This window comes from Theropithecus gelada, chromosome 11 (genome assembly GCF_003255815.1).
Source record: "Theropithecus gelada isolate Dixy chromosome 11, Tgel_1.0, whole genome shotgun sequence".
Lineage (NCBI taxonomy): Eukaryota > Metazoa > Chordata > Mammalia > Primates > Cercopithecidae > Theropithecus > Theropithecus gelada.
In genome coordinates, this window is record NC_037679.1 from 6,928,372 (window position 1) to 6,944,537 (window position 16,166).

The 16,166-nt window shown below is 51.2% G+C and overlaps 1 protein-coding gene across 4 annotated transcripts in view; it reads right to left on the reverse strand.

Moving 5' to 3' along the window:
- Positions 1–9,331: 9,331 nt before the first annotated feature.
- The window catches only part of VDR (vitamin D receptor), a 63,712-nt gene continuing 56,877 nt past the window's right edge, over positions 9,332–16,166 (reverse strand). For 3 of the 4 annotated variants that reach the window (XM_025402902.1, XM_025402900.1, XM_025402901.1), the window contains 3 exons: positions 14,496–14,647; positions 14,179–14,295; positions 9,332–12,842 (listed from right to left, as the gene is read on the reverse strand). In XM_025402902.1, coding sequence (XP_025258687.1) covers positions 12,583–12,842; positions 14,179–14,295; positions 14,496–14,647 — 529 coding nt within the window. In that variant the 3' untranslated portion in view covers positions 9,332–12,582. The remainder of the gene's footprint in view (positions 12,843–14,178; positions 14,296–14,495; positions 14,648–16,166) is intronic. The other variant, XM_025402903.1, reaches the window with a different exon arrangement.

The window sequence follows — 16,166 nt, forward strand, 5'->3', positions numbered from 1 at the left end:
CAGAGCGTCTGCAGTAGTGGCCACAGTGAGGTGAGGAGCTCAGCGGGTGTGAGGGCCTCTCTGCTCTGGGGTGGGGGTTGGTGGGCTGTGGTTGGCCACCTGCTGCTTCACATCACCCCGAAGGGGACATGAGATGCAGGGGCCATCACCTCCACGGCGCCCCCAGGAACTCTACCCAGGCCCCCACCTACAGTGCCATTGGGCCTCCTGCTCCTCCCCCCTCCACTCTCTTCCCACAACAACACACTGAGGCCTTGAAATAACACATCTTTCTTTACGCCATCATTTCCACAGAATTTGCCTATGATTCATTTGTTGTCAAGAGGTATTAAAACCTCCAGCTCCCAGGCACCCTGGTCTTTGTACCCCTCCCTCCTAGGTCCCACCACTCCCCTTTCCACTGTGTCCTGCCCAGCTCTTACCCTGTCTTCCTGAGCCCCAGCATCCCAAACTCAGCGCCACCTCACACACCCCCATCCCCACCCCTCTCCTCCTCACTTGACCCCTTGGGGAACAGTGGGAAGGGGCTAGGGCAGGTCCAGATGGCACCCACCCACCTCCCAAGCCCAGCTCCACCGGAGGAATGCCCTGCTGGGAAGGCCTCTAGCCTTAGGACTTGGAGATGAAGCCCTGGAAAGGGAAGAAAACTCTCTTTGCCTAAAAACAGGAGGCGGTGGAACCTTCAGACCCAGAAGCTGCCCCTTTCTGTGACTCCCCAACCCCCTCACTTGGGGAGGCTGGATTTTCCTCATACCTCCAGACCTGGTCCCTGGGTCCCTCCCCATCACTGTTTCTGACTAGGCACCGGGGTATAGAGTTTCCACTGTGTGTGTGTGTGTGTGTGTGTGTGTGTGTGTGTGTGTGTGTGTGTGTCGGGGAGTAGGAAAAGCTGTCTTCTCACACCCTCATTACCCAGTAAGGCTTTGGGGTTCCCCTCCCGGGCCCTCCCCAGGGCTGTGTAGGTGTGTCAGGGAGCTAGAAGGAGGGGGTGGCAGGAGAGGAAGAGGGTGAGGAGCGAGGGGGCTGGGGGGCTGTTGGGAGCTGGGCTGGGGTGAGGGGAGCTGCTGTGGTCGGGTTATCTGATGTGATGAGCCAGGTGTGCAGCTTCGAGGCTCTGGGGGTGGGGGAAGAGCAGCCTGAGAGAGAAGTAGAAACGGCAGAAGCAGCCTGGAGCCAGCGAGGTAGACAGGAAAGACAGAGGTGGGAGAAGAGAGCCTTAGTGAACCCAGGAAGGCTTCTCCCCAGAGGAGGAGCGCTTTTCTCCTCAAGCTCTGGAGGCAACACCAGAGCAGGCAGGCAGGTGGGCAGGGGGGTGTCCCCTGCCTCTGCCATGGCCCAACTTCGCCAGCTCCCCAGCTCCCAGGGAACCAGGCAGCCTTCCCTCAACACTGCAGGGCTGATGGGCTCGAAGGTCCAGCCTTATCCCTGAATCAGAGCAGTTGGAGACAGTTGAGGCTCTATAATCTCGGTTGGGGGTTAACGGGTGGAGGAGGCTTTGCAGGAGGAGATAATGGGGCGGACCTCAGGTCCTCCGCACTACCCACCAGCACACCACCGTGGAGCTGGGGGAGTGAGCGGGGTTGTCGGCACTACGGGCCAGGCCAGGGGTGTGTCTGCCATCCTTGGAGCTGGGTTGAGGGCCAACCTGGCCTTTCACAGAGGGGTCTACCTGTGAGTCCTCGCTTCTACCCTGTCTATCCCTGACTTGGAATGTGTTGGAAGAGCTGCTTGTAAGGAAGATAATATCAGGTCAGAGGTTATCTCTTTAGAGGAGAGGGTCCTCAGAGGATGATGAAAATTACAGTAATAAAGTTACAGTAATACAATTACATTTACCGAGCACTAAACTCCATGCCAAGCGCAATTGTAAATACTACATAGTAGCTCAGGTGGTCTTCACAACACCTAGGAAGTAAGTACCATTACTCTCTTTGCTTTACAGAAGAGAGATGAATAGCCAGCAGTCCCACAGCGACTCAGGGGAGTGCCAGGGTTCAAGTCCGGCTCCTGCTAGATGCCACTTCTGCTGCTCTTCACTGCTGCCCTAGACAAGGCCTGGCCCTGCGGCGTGCTGCAAGCCTTCCTTCCGTTATCTTTACCAGCTCTACACTGTCATTCACAGATGAGAAAGCCGAGGCTCAGAGAGCTCACACATTTCCCCCAAGGTTACACAGTCAGTAAGAGACACTATCAGGATTCTGATGACCTGCTCTTAAAGTTCATCTCTTAATCACTCCTTGCCTCCCTCAAGGTTGAGGAGTGGGGTGGAGAGGAGACCAGGAGAGCAACTGAGCTCCATCTGCCTCCGTGGCCCCCGCAGCCCAGAGCTCTGCCAGCAGTGGTAGGAGGAGTGTGGTTAGTATTTGCTGATGAATGAACAACCGAAGGACAAAATAATGAACTGTCATCTTCCAAGACAAAGGATTGCAGAAGCCACTGATATCCTGCCCACCGCCCTCCCCATCCACTCCTCTACCACCTCCAGTCCTTCCTGTGAACACAGCAGAGGCAGGAGCCCCTTGGGGTGGGGTCCCTATCAGGGAGGAAGTGCAGCTGGCTTCTCCCCCACCCCCGTTATCACTTCTCCCCCATCCCTACTTTATCACCCAGGGCCTCCACAATCCCCTCCCTGTCCCTCTCCGGGGGCTCCTGGGTAGGAGAGGGAAAGCCATGGAAATCAGTGGGGCTGGGGGAAGCGGAGGAAGCAGAAAGGATACCAGGAGCATTTCCCCGACACATTTAACCTGGGGCTCACAGTCCTTGCCAGGCTGGGCCAGTGGCGTAGAGGACCAAGCCCTTTCTGAGAGGGCGCTTGATCTATCTGGCTGGCCTAGTAGGCAAATGGGGAAATGGTAGTCAGGAGCTGACAAAGTTGGGGCACCTGCCCTCACTTCAGCCCTAGCCCCATGCCGGCTGCCACAGATGTTCACAGGTGTCTGCAGGATTGTTTTGTTTTTGTTGTTTTTTGAGATAGGCTCTCGCTCTATTGCCCAGGCTGGAGTGCAGTGGTGCGATCGTGGCTCGTTGCAGCCTCAACCTCCCGGGCTTAGGCAGTCCTCCCACCTTGGCCCCCCAGGTAGCTAGGACTACAGGCACACGCCACCAGGCCCAGCTAATTTATTTTTAAAATTTGTTTGTAGAGATGCTGTCTCTCTATGTTGCCCAGGCTGGTCTTGAACTCCTGGCCTCAAGTAATCCTCCTGCCCCGGCCTCCCAAAGTGTTGGGATTACAGGCATGAGCCACCGTGCCCAGCTAGGATTTGGGATAGGCTCGGGGTGGCACGGGCCTTTCCAGAGACCCAGTACGCTTCTGAATGCAAGTGAAGAGTGCAGTGGGGAGGCCCTACGTAGCTAAATAAGGGCTGTCAACCAGGCTATGTATGAATTTTCCATTCACCACCAAGATCTGGATGTCTAAGGGGAGCTCTGCCCACTACCCCCAGGAGCTCATGGGAGCTTCTTCCTGCCTTCCTCCTCTCAGCAACCAGTATCCAGGAGGTCATGCCTTCCTTTCCAGAGTCCAGCTCAAACAATTTGCAGAACAATCTAGCTTGAAATTTGATACTTGATCCACCCCTCCATGCATCCCCTAGATCAAATAACCCTGGATCTGTGACCCTTGGCTCAGATCTGTCTAATTCTTAGAGTCTGTTCAGACTTGGAGTGAGGCTGTTGAGTCCTGAGGAGGGAGGGGCTGTGGCAGCATTGACAAGTTCCCCGCATTCCTGTGGTACCTGAGTCTTTCCAATGCCTCCCCTCACCTGAGGCTCAATCTCTCATTACCCACCCGCTTCCCTACCTTATCAGTGAGGTCTTGAACAACTGAACCAAAGAGCTTCTGGTTCATGCGCTAATGTTAACCTGCAAGAGGACACAGTCTTTGGCTCTGTCTCAGTCAACTCTGAATATGGTAAGCAGACCTAGGTTTTGGAAGATGCAAGAGCAGGAGGGATGGTCAGAATACTGTATGACAAAATGAGGATTCAAAACATTTGAGTAAGCCAATATGGGAGAATCAAATCAGATAAATATAAAGAGGGATAAATGCTACATTCTGCATTTAGTCAAAACAAATTGGTGGCCAGGCACGGTGGCTCACACCTGTAACCCCAGCACTTTGAGAGGCCAAGACTTGGGAGGAAGGGAGGGGGGATTGCTTTACGTCACGAGTTCTGGACTAACCAAGGCAACATAGAGGGACCTCATCTTTACAAAACACAAAAAAATTAGCTGAGTGTGCCGGTGGTCCCAGCTGCTCAGGAGGCTGAGACGAGAGGATTGCTTGAGCCCAGGAGTTTGAGGCTACAGTGAGCTATGATCATGCACTCTGGCCTAGGCCACAGAGGGACCATCTCTCTCTCTTTCTCTCTCTCTCTCTCTCTCTCTCTCTCTCACACACGCACGCGTGCACACACACACACTCAGCCAAGTACAGAATGAGGGGGATGTGGCAGACACTTTAGGGAGAGGAGTTAGTATGAAGTTTCTGAAGCCACATGGAATTAACTTCACAGGTTCTGAAGTTCAAATGAAGGTGTTTAAATTTGCATAAGTCTGTTTGCATTTCATTTTCTAGCAGGGACATTATTAGCCTTTTTGACTCTCATTTTCTCACAAGTGTACAGTGGAGTTTTCCAGAGGCGTCTTGACACATGATATCATAACCAGTTGAATGCAGAAGCCAATATGAGAATCTGGCTGCCTTCTATTAAATCAGACATTAAAGAGATTTGCAAAACTGTGAAACAATACTGTCTTGTCATTAAATTAGTTTCACTTTGGAAAGTGGTTATTTTAAAGAAAAAATGTGCTATTTATCCTAACTTTTAATAGATTCATTATTGCCACATTTAAAGAATACACTTTAAAAGTTTCTGTTTTAATTTCTAATGGTACATATTGATGGATCTAACCCACATACACAAAAGTCCTTTGGGGTCCTTATTTTTAAGAGAGTAAAAGGATGCCAGGACCAAAATGCTTGAGAAACTGGTCTAGAGGCAGGCCATAGAGGTGCACATTCAGAGAACAGTACATACCCGGACACGGTGGTGGGTTGAGTTTCAATGTCTGGAACAAAGACAAATGACACTGAAGAGATCATGGTGGGGTTTATACCTCATCAGAGAAGCAGGGTTCCAACAAACACCGGGATAAATGAATCGATCAAACCCGGTTCTTGAAACTTGTCTTGATTCCCTTTTCTCTGGGCATAAGCCAACCCTTGCCAGAGAACACTGACATTAATTATAGGTCAGTAAATACGCATGTGGTGAAGTCCAGGTGTTGGCGATTGTTGAAGGAGTGACATTGACAAAGAAAGAACATGACTGAAAGAAGCTGGGGACAGTAGTCACTAGAGTTCCATGTATTTCAGATTTATATTCCTACCTTCCCACCTCTTTCCCACACTTTTCTCCCCAAGCAGCATTCGTTTGGGGCCAATTTGGTTTATTAAGTGGCACACCTGCCCCCTGGTGGCTAGGTGGTACAATGACACCTTCTCTCCATTCCGGTAGATAGCATGGAGCAGGAGTCCCTAGCACCAGAAGCTGAGATCCGGAAGGGCCCCCAAAAATCAGCCTGGAGTAAGTCTAGAGGGCTGGTCAGGGATTGGAGGTCGGAATGTGGGAGCAATGTCACCTCCTTGATAAAAATTTATTTGGCCATCTCAGCAACCCAATAGTGATGCTGGCCAACATTTATGATTGATAACTATGTGCCAGGTACTGTTATAAATGCTTTACACAGATTATATCACAACAGCAGCAAATCTATGAGGTAGGTACTATTATTGTTACCATTTTGTGGATGAAGAAACTGAGGCTCAAAAACATTAAATAACTTGCCCAGGGTCATACAAGCAGCAAATGGCAGAGCCAGACCTGGGAGACAGCAGTTTACTTGTTAACTGTTACTTGTAACTTGTTAACATTTTGCAGCTTCCACTTGGCATACCTTGCACTCATCTGTCTGTAGGGCTATCTTCTTCCACTGCACAGTGTCTTTCTTGGGGGCGGCGAGTGTCTCGTTCATCACCGTATCCCCAGCACTGGGCTCGGTGGTGTGTTTGGTTAGAAACATTGGAAGGACTACACAACTTGGGTGGACCTCAGAGGGAATCTGCAGCCTCGCTCACTCTCAGTACGGACTATGCTCAGAGGCCCTGGGCACAAGATCTTGACCCTGGGAGGCCCTTGGCTGAGGTGTGAGAGGGTCAGATACTCCCTGTTGCCTGGGAGGAGAAGCCAGAGAGCAAGTCCCTGACCCCATGTCGCTGGCATGAGGAGAGGTAAGCACCACCAGGTGCCCTCAGTAGCAGAGACTCAGCGCCTTGCTGAATCTCAGTCACAGCATGGAGATAGAGAAAGGGTGGAAGGGGATGTGATTGGGGCTTTGGGGGCGGGGAGGCCAGGCAAGTCGCTCAAAGCTATCCCCGTAGGGCAGTAGCACCACCTAGTGGTGAAGCTCAAGATGATTTAGGAAAAATATCCGGCTAATCCATAGCTGAGGGGAGGCTGGGAATCCCCTCCTTTGGAGAGCGCACTCTCCTTGGATGGAACCACAGGAAAGGACCTGGAACTCTTCCAGCGTCTCCCCAAGCCAGAGCAGCTCACTCCAGAAGTGCTCACCAGGTTGTACAAAATGTGAAGAAAATACTCCCTATGGACACGTCCTATGGGCCCCAGGCTGAAAAGGGCCGCCCAGCTGAGGTCAGGTCAATGAAATCACACCCTCTTCAGGGAACGGCCTGCATCTAACAACTACCTGGTGCAGGAATATAGAAGTGTCTCCCCCGCTTCATCTTGGGGCCATCCAAAGGGCCATCCCAGCTTCAGAGATCCCCACACGGGTTGATTGAGACCTTCATTGAGACCGTGTTGCAGCCCAACTTCTCCCACTGCTGATTCTACTTCTTTCCCTTCCACCAGGGCTGATAATCCTGAGACTGCTCCCCAACAAACTCCCTGCACTTCAACCTGCATTTCAGGGTCTACGTCCCTGGAATCCAGCTTGCAACACCATCCCGTATATCATATATGACATGCGTGCGTACAGAGATTCGGAGCAGCTGTCTGGAGCAGCGAACTCTCAGATTCCCCCTACCAGCCACAGGCTCCACACCCTGCTGTGCTTCTGGGTCTCGAGGAACACACACTCCCCAGCAGCTCACGGGCTCCCTGACCACAATGAGGACTAGTTGCTTATAGGATGTCAGCATGATGAGCCATCTCCTTGGCCACGCTGGAGGTGTCAGACAGCATCCATCCTTCTTGTCATCTGCAGAGGCCATGGGGTAGGCAGACTGACCCACACTGCACAGGCAGCCTGCAAGGAGCGTGGTAGAAGCTGGGGAAATTGAAGGGCTCTGGCTACTCCTAGCATGCCCTGTTTGCTTGCTCCAGGGCTAAAGGAATCAATACTTCCTAGCACACCAGTGACTTATTTATACCACATGATGCTTTGAGTCTATCAACCCCACGGTCTGTGCAGTGTTTTTGCTTTATGTCTCTTTTAAGGAGCAGACTCGTTCACACTACCCCAGGTGTGGCACAGCCATTGTAAGGGGAAGATGTTCCCTATAGAGCTTCCATATGATGTCAGGTTAGTGGCCATTCTGCCCAACAGATCAAGAGAAGCACATTAGGCCAGCATCCTCATGGAGTCATTCACAATTTGTACCAGATAAGAATGCATTGTATAGACCAGTGCTGCCCCATAGACTATTCTGTGATGATGAAAATGTCATGCCTGTAATCCCAGCACTTTGGGAGGCCGAGGCGGGCAGATCACTTGAGGTCAGGAGTTCAAGACCAGCCTGGACAACATGGTGAAACCCCGTCTCTACTAAAAATACAAAAATTAGCCAGGTGTGGTGGCAGGTGCCTGTAATCCTATATACTCTGCAGGCTGAGGCAGGAGAATGGTTTAAACCTGGGAGGCAGAGGTTGCAGTGAGCTGAGATTGTGCCACTGCACTCTAGCCTGGGTGACAGAGCAAGACTCTGTCAAGAAAGCAAGAAAGCAAGAAAGCAAGGAAAGAAAGAAAGGAAGGAAGGAAGGAAGGAAGGAAGGAAGGAAAGAAAGAAAGAAAGAAAGAAAGAAAGAAAGAAAGAAAGAAAGAAAGAAAGAAAGAAAGAAAGAAAGAAAGAAAGAAAATGTTGTGTATTTGCACTGTCCGTTACAGTAACCCTGAGGTTATCAAACACTGGAACTGCGTCTTGTGCGGCTGAGAAGCTAGATGTTTACCTTTATTTCATTTAAATACTCATGTGTGGCTAGTGGCTACTTGATTGAACAGTGTAGGCATAGAACCAAAGCTTGGAATGTGAAAACTTAAAATCACTTGATCCTAATTATGCAATCTTCCTGGGGTATGTTCCTCTTGGTTTACTGGAAAAGTTCATTATAACACAGCCTTGGAAATGTTGTGTTCTTCTAGGTCAGCTATAAAAATGCTACATAAGATCCTCCTAACAGTGTATCAGACTCCATTCTCCACATTTCTCCAGCCAGAGACATGCCCATTTATGCAGCTGTTGATTTCCTTTCTCTTAAGTCCCTTCATGTTTCACAAAATAACCCTCAAGTTCTAACCCCGATTCCCCTAAGTTCATCTCATCCCACTGAAACACATTTTAGCCTTTGGTTTGAAATATTTTCAGATATTTCTGAAAAATTAGAGTGAATCACATCCCCAGGCCAACTTATCCTAAATCAATATATTGGCTGGCATGATTTCCTTATTTTCAGATCTCAATGCTGTGTCCTTGGTTGGTTATTCTTGTTTACTGTGCTTAGCAACGCTACCCTTCATCATAAATCCCACTTCCTTGGGAAGCAGAGTGGAGTGCATCGGCGTAAGTTGGGCCCCTTAAGAGTCCTGTTTCTGCACAGCAGTCATTTGTAATCCTCCAGGTCACTGGCACAGCCGCCATCCCTAATGGCAGACCCAGTTTTGCCAATAGCTGCTTGGTTTTCATTTTTGAGGGTCTCACGTAGGTGTCACATATGGACTGCACACTTCCTGGGAGTAGAGCACAGTTTGATCCAGCACCTCTAATTTCCCCAGCTCAGGGCCTGCCTTAGGAATGGGAACCTCTTTTATCTCCTCTCTAGGAGAGAGCTAGCAAGCCCATCAGTAACCGGTCAGGTCCCCCAACTCAGTAGGAAGCAGGACAATGTAGCAGTTAATTTGTGGCTTCTGAAGCTAGCTGATGAAGGTTCAAATCCCATCCCTTGCTAGTGTGGCATTGCTCAAGCCATCCCTTCTGTCGAATGGGGGTAATAATGATTCATCTCCCTTAGGGTCCTTATAAGGATAAGCCAAATTGGTTTGCATAAAGCATTTATTTACAGCAGTACTTGCAACAAAGTAAGTGCTATGTAAGTATGAGCCATCTTTATTACCATAAGCAAAGCTTTCTACATTGGTTGACTTGACAAACTGCAGGGCAAACTTTTTTCTCTTTGGAAATCATTCAGCAGGCACTGTTTACATCCTTTCACTGCCATATCTCTAGCTTTCGCCAAATCTGCCACACATTCCTGCCTTCTCTGTTGGCCTCACTTCGATTCTCCTACATGCTTCCAGTTAGCCAGCTAGAGGATTTTCCTGTCTCTGGGAATCTTGTGGAAAATCTTGCATTTTGGTGCACACCCTTCTTCAGTTATAATGATATACCTTAAAAGTTTTACATTTACAAATGTCTATTTTCACACTTTCATTCTAAAATAGAATCGATGATGACCTTTTCTCTCAGTTCAGCCCCATGAAAACTCATTTTTCCCTCTTTTCTTTTCCTCCCAGCTCCTAGACTTCCTTTGGAGAAGTGGCCTAGGTGGTGGGGCCCAGGGCTGAGTAACTGATACTCCCAGGAGTTCCCTGGAGAAGACAGGGCCAGAGGGAGAGCTGGGAAGGTGATGACATTACAAAGACAAATGCATGTTATAGATGAGGCAACAGCATTATACAAGGCTGAGGTGGAGACCCCAGCAGGCCTGGGCCACGTTGTGGTGGGGCAGGGTCTGATTCACGATGAGGCAGAGGTGAGTCTCCTTCCTTCTCCTTCTGATGGGTTGGTGGAGTTACAAGCCATGGAAGGAAGGAAGGGGTCCCAGATCCAGACTTGCTCTGTCTGAAATTCAGGGCTTCCCCCAGGGACTGGATCAGCCACCTGGGGAATGGGAATGGGGGTCTGAGCTCAAACATAGTGTAGTGAACAGGACACCAGACCATGACTCCAAAGTCTGGTCCTGTCCTAGTCCACTCTTTTTTTTTTTTTTTTTTTTTTTTTTAAAGACACAATTTCGCTCTTATTGCCCAGAGCTAGAGAGCAACGGCAGGATCTTGGCTTACTGCAAGCTCCACCTCCTGGGTTCAATTCTCCTGCCTCAGCCTCCCAAGTAGCTGGGATTAAAGGCATGTGCCACCACGCCCAGCTTGTTTTTTTTGTTTGTTTGTTTGTTTGTTTTGTATTTTTAATAGAGACAGGGTTTCTCCATGTTGGTCAGGCTGCTCTCGAACTCGAGACCCCAGGTGATCCTCCTGCCTCGGCCTCCCAAAGTGCTGGGATTACAGGCGTAAGCCACTGCGCCCGGTCTGTCCTGGCCTGCTTCTAACTAGTTATATACGCTTGGGTGAGTCACGCCCTCCTCTGTCAGTTTTCCTTAATGAGGGGATTGACTCATTTAGCAACTTTCAAGTGTTTTCTCCTACTGAAGAGCAAGCTGGACCAATACGTTCCGCAGCTAAAATCAAACAAGAGTCTCTCCCTAGACCCTTGTAGAATAACAACAATAGCAACAATAATTAATGTACAGAAGTTTCACAATGTAAGTTTTCCCCCCATAAATATCTCCAAATCAGTGGTACCTGCTCCCCTGTATATTAGAATATAATACAAATGGAGTCTGAGTCTGAAAACAACTCATATCTAATACATTTACAGATTAAGAGATACACATGCTATTCTGCAGTAAGGAACGCGGCTTTCAGATGTTTTTCCACCTGAAGAATTCTAAGAGACATGGGGCCAGGTGGACACCGAGGCTCTTGCAGTGTGAAGTCTGATTCCTCCCTGGGTTTTCAGGGAACAACGGATACAGGTGGAAGGACACAGCTTCCGGGAGCTGGGCGGTCACGTTCCCACTGACTTTAACATTTCTGGAGACACAGCAAATGCGGTCGCATTCCCCAAACTCAACCACTGAGCTGAAGCAGCCTCCGTGATCCACCTCAAAGAACGCCTTTCCGTACTGGTCCCGCACACCTACAGCTCACTCTCACAAGGACCCCACCCTGGAGTAAACGGACAGACGGTTCCCACCCGCGGGGCTGGGCCGGCTGCAGAGGAGAGCATGCACTCGAAGTATCACTCCGCCCCTGCCTCACAGGCTCCTTTTGACTTTTGGGTGGTGGAGTGAGAATAGAAGGGACGTTACTCTACATCATGGAACCCCCAAACGCTCTCTCTGACTAGCCACCCGAGGCTGCCCCGCTCTCCCTTCCCACACTCTGGGGTGCGGGAGCGCTAGCTCTTAGCCCCGTGGGTGAACAGCGACCTTGGAACCACACCGAGGCGGCAGGGAGATCATGACGCAGCCGCTGGGGTCTGAAAGTTCTTCTCCTCCATCCCACCCTGCCAGGTGGAGAAGACGCGGCTCACTGCTGCTTCAGACTGGAAGTGGGGAGGGGGTGGGGGAGCAGGCTCTGGGTTACCCTCGGTGATCCGAGGAGGATAGGGAGGGCTGGCTCTCCTGAGCAGGAGGTAAGGCACTGGCAGGGGGAGGACGAGGACGGCAGGTGCTATTCTGCAAATTGGGGACAATTCAGTCCTGCTACATGGATCCGTGAAAGGAGGGCTTCCACCTCAACCAACCCCTTAGATCCAGGGTGAGAAACTGTGGGCTTGGTGACAGGGATAGCTATGGCCACCATCCACTATTCTTCTGTGAGGCTGTTTTTGTCTGTTTTCCTCCTTGGGTCTCTCAGCAGGTGGGTTCGTGCCTGGTGCTCCAGTGATGGGAAGAAAACCCACCTCACCACAGCTACTGCCCGTGAGAATATAACCAGGGCAATGGGATGTCGGTGGGCACTGAAGCGGGTGGGTTGGGAGCTGTGGGCCGATTATCATGAGTAAGCAGGAGAGGGAGACCCCACTAGGCTCGGGACATGGGGGGCCTGCAGTAGGGGGAGGTGCAGGTGTCTCTGTCCCTGAGGAATGGATGCATTTCCCTTGCCTGTTCCCTCAACACCAGTCAGCAGCCACTTATGCAGTAGTGGGGCCGTCTCTGGGCAAGGCCCTGCCTCCAGCCTCTGCCCTCTGCCCCCACTTGAGTTTCTTTGTCAAACAAACAGCAACTCCTCATGGCTGAGGTCTCAAGGGACCGGGGAAAGGCCTGCAGGAGAAGGGTTAGGTTGAACAGGAGAGAGAATGGGCTGGGTGGACAGGGGAGGTGGCAGAGGAGAGGCTGAACCCCAGACAGGGTGAGGAGGGCTGCTGAGTAGCTGCCAGCCCCGGGCCCGGCACGTGGCCCTGGAGGAGCAGCCCCACCCAGGCACCACCTTGGGCTGTCCTAGTCAGGAGATCTCATTGCCAAACACTTCCAGCACGAGGGGCGTGAGCTTCATGCTGCATTCAGGCTGGAAGGAGAGGCAGCGATACTGCTTGGAGTGCTCCTCATTGAGGCTGCGCAAGTCGGCCAGCTTCTGGATCATCTTGGCATAGAGCAGGTGGCTGCCCGGGGGCGGGTGGCGACAACGGATGTAGGTCTGCAAAGTGTTGGACAGGCGGTCCTGGATGGCCTCGATCAGTGCGGCGTCCTGCACCCCGGGACGATCTGTGGACAGGGTGGTAGAGGAGAAGGCACAGGAGCTCTGAGCTGGGCCCCTCACTGCTCAATCCCCCCACTTCCCACCCACACAGACACTCAATGGCAGCACCCCCTAGGCCACCCCTCTATGACTGCTGACTGGTGATACCACTGCATGGCCCCAAAGCCCTCCAGTGACTTCTTGTATTTAGGATCCAGTCCCAGGTCCTTCCATGGGCCCACCTGGGCCTGTCTCTGCCTGGCCTTGCTCTCTGTCCATGCTCCGTCCATCCCTCAGCGTTCCGATGCGCCGTGCTCTGTGGTCACCAGCCTTCACATCTGTGTTCCCACTGCTTGGAACTCTGTTCTGCTATCTTTGCCAGACTCTTACTGATCCTTCGGGTAACAGCTTAAAAGGTCTTCCTCCAAAAGACTCCTGGCAACACTCTACCTCCGTGACCCAGACCATGTGAGCTTCCCTCCTTCTACCATTCTCTAGTGTCACTTACTTTATTTTTAAAACTCTTGCCACGTTAGGAATTAGTTGTTAAATAGCATTTGTTTAATGTTTCCATCTAAGCTTCATGGGAGAGGAGCCTGTGTCCTGTTTGCTATTGAACCCCAGTACCTAGCATAGTGCCTGGCACCCAATAGGTGCTCAGTAAATTGTTGCTAAGTGGATGAATGAATGAGTGAAGGCTGGCTGGGCAGGTGTAGGGGAGCCCACCTCCATTCCTTGAGCCTCCAGTCCAGGAAAGCATCCCTGGGCAGAGGCCACTAGCTTGTCCCCTGAACACAGCACTGGCTGAGGCAGGGCCATCCCTCTTTGGACCTCATCACCAACATCATGTCCCCAAGGTTACAATAACTTCCTCTTCTGCCTTTTCCCCCTCTTCTCACCTCTAACCAGCAGAAGAGGTCAAGGGTCACAGCACACTGCCTCCAAAATCAATCAGGTAAACTGTATAGGCAGAACTATCTCTCAGGCTCCAGGGTTTTGTACCCTGCCCACGAGAAACCTCAAATAACAGGAATGTTGAGCCCAGTTCACACAAGAGCGGAGCCTGAGTATTGGGAACGCGCAGGCCCGTCTGTGGCTCGAGGAACCCTGCTTATCTAGTTTCTCAGAATCCCCCCTACGAATCGCCTGCAAACTCTGTAAGGCAGAGCCAAGGGTGGTGAGGGGCACCTCAGCATCCACACACCACTGGGGCTCTGCAAATCAGCAAAGTAGGCATTTCCTTCTCTGCCTCTCCTTTTGCTACATCTCCCTTCAGGTTGCCCAGCTGGCCCTCAGCAGGTCTTCGTCCTTCACACTCCCTGCTCCCCAGGTCCCCAGGCTCCTCCCAGCCTGGCCCCGTACCTGGGGAGACGATGCAGATGGCCATGAGCAGAACATGCTCCTCCTCATGCAAGTTCAGCTTCTTCAGTCCCACCTGGAACTTGATGAGGGGCTCAATCAGCTCCAGGTTGTGTCCAGCTGTGAGAGACAATGGCCAGGTACTGTGGGCAGAGCTGAGGAGCCGCCCACCCACCTCCAACCCCATGGGTCGGACCCTCACCCTTCTCTCCCTGTTGGTGCGTAACTCCCTCCCATGTGTCTGATTGGAGCCCAAACCCCAGGAGGGGTAGACACAGACTCTGGGCGCTGGAAAAGGTGGAGGTGGAGTCCAGGCATACCTTTGGTCACGTCACTGACGCGGTACTTGTAGTCCTGGTTGCCACAGGTCCAGGACATGTCGTCCATGGTGAAGGATTCATTGGAGCGTAACATGATGACCTCAATGGCACTTGACTTCAGCAGCACGATCTGGTCCTCAGAGGTGAGGTCTCTGCAGGGGAGGGAGGGAAGGAGGTCAGGTTACCAGTCAAGGCCTTCCAGACACACAAATCAGTTTAGTGTTTTGACAGGTATACACCTGCTGGGCGCCAACATGTGCCCTGGGTCTTTCATCGAGGAGCTTGCAGCCTGGCTGGAAGGGACAAGAGTGTTCCTTGAAAGAGAACAGTTCAACACTGTGATCATGTGCCAAGGCCGGAAGTGAAGTAGCTCAGTTACTAAGACAAGGAAAACCCAGAGGCCAAGCAGCCAGAGCTGTGAGGCACAGGAAGATGGAGCCCAGGGAAGCTCCCAGCATTGAGGCATGAATATGGCGGTCTGCAAAAGGTAGGACCACAGTATCTTCAAAAGCACCCAAGTTTTCTCCTCCTCTCCCTCCTCCTGTCCTCCAGTCCTTCTCAGTAGTAAATTCAGCCAGCTTTGTCTCCAGGATGTCTCTCGAGCTGCTGATCTTATTTCCACTCCTACCAGGAGTGCTCTGGTTCAGAGCTCCAGCGTGTTTTCCAATAGCCTGTGTCTCTCCATTCTGTCATTCATCTTTCTTACCACTGCTGCGGGTCAATGTCCTCTTGTGCTCAGAAATCCTCACTGACTCTCAACACCCTAGGTTCAGGCCCATACTCCCTAACTTGGCTCCAACCTCTCATTCCAACTCCCTTTCCCATGGTAAACTCCACCAACCTTCCATTCTAGCGGCATCATGCCACTCCACATTCAGATGCTGTGTGTTCTCACTGTGCCTTTTTTGTTTTTCTTGAGACAGGATCTCACTCTGTTGCTGAGGTTAGAGTACGGTGTTTGATAATAGCATGTTATAGCCTCAAACTCCTGGGCTCAAGTGAGTCTCCCATCTCAGCCTTCCAAATAGCTAAGACTACAAGCATGCACCACCACGCTCAGCTAATTTTCTTTTATTATTATTTTTAGAGACAGTGTCCTGTTCTGTCACACAAGCTGGAGTGCAACAGAATGATTATGGCTCACTGCAGCCTCAAACTCCTGGGCTCGAGCAATCCTCCTGCCTCAGCCTCTTAAGTAGCTGGGACTACAGGTGCATACCACCACACCTAGCTAATTTTTAATTTTTTTCACTATGTGGCCCAGGCTGGTCTCAAACTCCTGGCCTCATGTGATCCTCTCATCGTGACCTCCCAAAGCACTGGGGTTACAAGTGTGAGCCACTGTACCCAGCCATCACCACGCCTTTGAGCATACTACAGCTCCAGCCAGGAATACCTTTCTAATGCTCCATTTTGTTTTTCTGGTCCTGAATCCACTGTGTTTTCCCTTGGAGCCCCGCACCCTCTGACTCTTCAGCACAGTTAGGGCCATGTCGTTGTGACGCATTGAACACTGCTGGTGCTCTTATTTTGCCCTTCTCCTCCAGTTCTGCTCTTTACGTGCTTGTTTTCTACTTTTTTTTTTTTTTAAGACAGAGTCTTGCTCTGTTGCCCAGGTCGGAGTGCAGTGGTGCAGTCTTGGCTCACTGCACCCTCCACCTCGCAGGTTCA